The following is a 4,337-nucleotide window of genomic DNA, read 5'->3' on the forward strand; positions in this document are numbered from 1 at the left end:
CCCGCTGCTCCCCTCAGCAGTGGACTTTGTCGATCTGCCTGTTCTGCTCCCCACTCTGTCCCTGGTGAATCCTCTCCCCCTCTGCATCTCTGGCCTGTACCCCAGGTCTGTATGAATAAATAAATCTTAAAAAAAAAACAAACCCAGAATTGACCAAATGTCTGGCCACCTCATGACCCTGTGAAACAGACACAAAAAACGAACCATCACACTCTCAGTTACTTAGAGTAAGAGGTAGATTACAGCTAATGAACAAATACTGATACATTGTGATTAAGTAAGTTCCCCATTTTATCTACATATGTATCTCACTTGTTCCCTCCTTTTTTTGTTCCAGAATGTCACCCAGGGCTCACATTACACTAGATGTTTCTCTTGGCTGTGATGGTTTCTCCCATTTTTCTTGTGTTGTTTTATGCTGTTTTGTTTTTTACCATTCTGATAAGCACTGATCAGATGTTTTATACACTGTTCCAAAATTGGGATTTGCCAGATATTTTTCTCATTATAGGAAGACAGGTGACAATTTCCTCCCATCCCATTAAAGGTACATCACCACTGAAGCTGGCTTTGATAGCCCAGCTTAAGGCAGTGTTTGTCAGGTTTCTGTGCCATTAAATTACTTTTCCTTCCCTGTACTTACTATGTTCTTTGGAAGTCATTACACTCAGCCCACACAGGGAGGAAGTTGTAATTCACCTCATTAAGAGCAGAGTATGCAAATTAGAATTTCTCTGTATGGGAGATTTGTCTCCTTATTCATTCATTCATTCAATCACTTTTTTCTCATATAGACTCAAAGATTTACCCTATAAATGTGATACTACTTTGTTTTGTGTTCAGACTGTCCCAGCGTGGTCACTGGGAGCGCTCTCCTTGGGCACGCGTGTCCCTTTGACATACTCCCACCTTTGTGGACAGGTTTGGTTTCGTTTTTAGCCTTGACTTAGTCCATTTATTTTGACTGAGGGGTCTTTGCTTTCCTGAGGGCGTCTGCAAACCTGAAGGCATTCCTTACCTGAGTACGGTCCTATCTAAAAGGCGCGGTGGTGGCGTTAGGGAGGGACCCGTTGCCATGGGAATAAAGTCTTTAGCAGAGAGCATGCGCACAAGGGGACACGGTGCCGAGCCGATGAAAGGTGACGTAAAAGCGCACGGGGTGGGGCACAGAGCCCGGGACGTCAAAGCCCTGCGTCTTCCGACGCCACAGCGGAGGAAAGGCGCGCTCAGCAACGGCGGCGGCGACAGCGGCCCCAGACCTGGCGGCGCGAAGCTGACGTGGGGAGAGGCGCGAGTGAGGCGCGAGGGCTGTGCCCGCGCCGGGGAACAATTCCTCAGCGCGACCCACGGCGGACCAGACTCTGGCCCGGCCGACGAGACCCCGCCCCTCGGGCCTTGGGACTAATCGGATTGAGAGCGCGCCGGCCCGGGCCGCGAACTCGCCAATTGCGGAGGGCGTCGGCCACCGCCCAATCCGGAGCAGACAGGTGCGAGGTCCGGAAGGCGGAGACCAATCAGCGGCGGTTGCGACCAGTTGGGGCAGGCCTCGGCCAATGAGGAGGCGCGAGTGACGTCTCTCTGCACCAATCGGGAGTGAGGGAGCCTTCCTGCCGCCCGCCCTTCCGGCCTAAGCTCTATTTACCAGGGGCGTGCAACCCACTTGCCAATCAGAGCGCGGCTGAGCGGCCCGGCAGCCAACCCCGGAGGAGCGGCCGGCCGGCGTCCGCCGCACCCAGGAGTTGGGGATGTCCTACAAACCCATCGCCCCCGCCCCCAGCAGCACCCCTGGCTCCAGCACCCCTGGGCCCGGCACCCCCGTCCCTACAGGTGAGCCCCAGCTCGGTCCCTGCTCGCGCGTGCGGGCCGGCGAGCGCTCGGAGCGAGGACGGCCCGGGCTCCGCGCGGGCCTGCCGCCCTCCCCCGCCGAGCCTCAGTTTGCTGGTCCGTGAAGTGGGCGTGGCCCCCGGGCGGGTCTGGGGCGCGCACGGGGAGGGCCCCCTGCGATGGCGTCCAGCCTCCCTCCTGGGGGAATGGGCCAGTCTGGCCGCGGGCTCGGAATGCTGGGAGGCGGCGTCCCTGCCCCGCGCTGACCTCCTCTGTTGCAGCGGGAAGCGTCCCTTCACCCTCGGGGTCGGTGCCCGGAGCCGCTGCCCCCTTCAGACCGCTGTTTAACGACTTCGGACCGCCGTCCATGGGCTATGTGCAGGTGAGCGGGGCCGGGGCCGGCCTCTCGCGGCGCCCGGGGCCCCAGCCCCTCACACCTGAGTTTGGCTCCCCGTACTCTGTCCAGGCAATGAAGCCACCGGGCGCCCAGGGCTCCCAGAGCACCTACACCGACCTGCTGTCAGTCATAGAGGAGATGGGCAAGGAGATCCGGCCCACCTACGCCGGCAGCAAGAGCGCCATGGAGCGCCTGAAGAGAGGTGAGTGAGGCCGGCCCACACCCTTCCCAGGAGAGTCCTGCGGAGCAGCGGTTAGGGAGGGCAGTGGCCCCGAGCGCCCGAGCCAAGCTGGACCAGGGCTGGCGTCCCTCTCCAGAGAGCCGCTGCCAGTTGAAATTGAGTCGAGTCAGTTTCCAGGGCCGAACCAGGAATCGGTGTTTCAACGGGGCAAGTCTAAGGACGTCCAGCGCGGCTCGCAGCCCCCCAGTGACCCTAACAGTGCCTCACCTCGCCCAGTGGAAGGGGGCGGGGAGGGGCCTTCTGGACGGCAGGGTGGGACCATGGGGGTCTCTGAGACCCTGTTTATTACTTCCCACCCCCACCCCGCCCCCACCCCAGGCATCATCCATGCCCGGGCCCTAGTCAGAGAGTGCCTGGCGGAGACAGAGCGCAACGCCCGCACGTAACAGGACGCCTCGCCTCAGCGTCTGGACCTTTCCCGGCCACTGCAGAGCACCTGCTTCTCCCTGGCCTTCACCCCGAGTTGCACTTCCCACCTGGGCTTCCTGTCCTGTGTCCCCTGGTGGGTGCCTTCCAGGAACCAGGGGCCACTCCAGTCGGCAGCACTAACTGGGACCCCCGCAGTAGATAGCGAGGTCACCGAGTCCCACCCATGACCTGCCAACAGTGTTGGCCCAACTGGAGCGCTCTGCAGCCCCCACCACACAGCACTTGCCCAGTACGTCCTCCCCAGACCCCTCTCCCCCAGCAGGGCCAGAAGGCCTGTCACCTCCCTGCCTTGTCTCCTGGGCCACAGCCACTTTTTTCTCAGTGTCTTTTGCTAAATATGCCCTTTTTGTATAAATAAAAGATAATTTGGAGTTGTTCTCTCCGCTGTTAGTCTGAGTCTGGTACTTGTACTAACCCAAGTGGGCAGAGGGGGGGAGGCGGGAGGTGGGGCGTGGTCTGGGGGAGGCAGACTGGCCTGGCTTTCCAGCACCACTCACGGGCCCTGGTGGCACCTGCCCCTCTGGGGCCCCAACCGTCCCGCCTGTTAGTACCTCCAGGACGGGTGCAGGGTTCACCCTTGTAGCCGCTGCCCTCCTTCAGGTGAGGCCACCAGGGGGCAGTGCCGGCCTTGGCTGCTTCCACTGCTGCAGGCCACTGCCGGAGCTGGGCAGAGGGTTCTCTGGATTAGCGGTCATGCTGGCTGAGTAGAAAATGCCAGTTCATTTAAGTCACACCCTCTCATGCTTTAATGCCCTAATACCTTCAACTCCCATTCAGCCCTGGGGAGCTCTGAACACACCTCATCTCTGCCCTCGCAGGCAACAGTGCCTGCTGCCTCCTCCAGCACCTGTGAGGACGCCTGGGGAGGGCCCTGCTGGGTGTGTCATGCACTGCCCCAGGGCCGCCAACTGGCTGGGTGTGGTCTCCTGGGCCCAGCCCTTGCTGCCTCAGCCTTTGCCCAGGGTCTGGTTGGCCAGACGTGTGGACCCGGAAGGTATAGGTGAAGGCCATGGGGCACCATGCTGGGGCTAGCAGAGTGATAGCAGTGATAGCAGCCGCTGCAGGAGCCACCTGAGCCTTGGAAGCCCGGGCGCTGGGACCCACCCCTAGGTAGAGACCAGGCTGGAGAGACCCTGCTAGCTGGGCCAGACCCAGCAGGGGCCTTTGTCACAGCCCCAGGCTCGGGGCTGGAACGGAGGGGATGGGACCCTGGAGGGGATGGGACCCTGCGGCACTCCCAAAGCACCCAGGAGGATGGGTCAGGAGACCGGACAGGGACAAGTGTGCTTTGGGGAGCCCAGGGGCACGGAGGGAGGGAAAAGTGCCCGCGTTTGGAGAGCAGCTTCTTCCCCTGCCTGCGAGGGGAAGGAAGGCCCAGCCGCGCTCCTCCACCGCGGGCGGGGCTCCCCGGACCCCGCGAGGGGGAGGGGGGCGGCCGGGCCCAGG

At 61.1% G+C, this 4,337-nt stretch overlaps 1 protein-coding gene across 1 annotated transcript; it reads left to right on the forward strand.

The window, feature by feature from the left end:
• Positions 1-1,206: 1,206 nt before the first annotated feature.
• Positions 1,207-3,265, forward strand: CDK2AP2 (cyclin-dependent kinase 2 associated protein 2). Its single transcript, XM_004682566.2, has 4 exons — positions 1,207-1,827; positions 2,106-2,206; positions 2,291-2,423; positions 2,781-3,265. Exons 1-4 carry the CDS (start codon positions 1,746-1,748, stop codon positions 2,846-2,848), a joined length of 384 nt encoding a protein of 127 aa, XP_004682623.1. The 5' UTR covers positions 1,207-1,745; the 3' UTR covers positions 2,849-3,265.
• The last annotated feature ends 1,072 nt before the right edge of the window (positions 3,266-4,337 follow it).

Source organism: Condylura cristata, unplaced genomic scaffold (genome assembly GCF_000260355.1).
Source record: "Condylura cristata isolate star-nosed mole 26May11 unplaced genomic scaffold, ConCri1.0 scaffold00015, whole genome shotgun sequence".
Classification (NCBI taxonomy): Eukaryota; Metazoa; Chordata; class Mammalia; order Eulipotyphla; family Talpidae; genus Condylura; species Condylura cristata.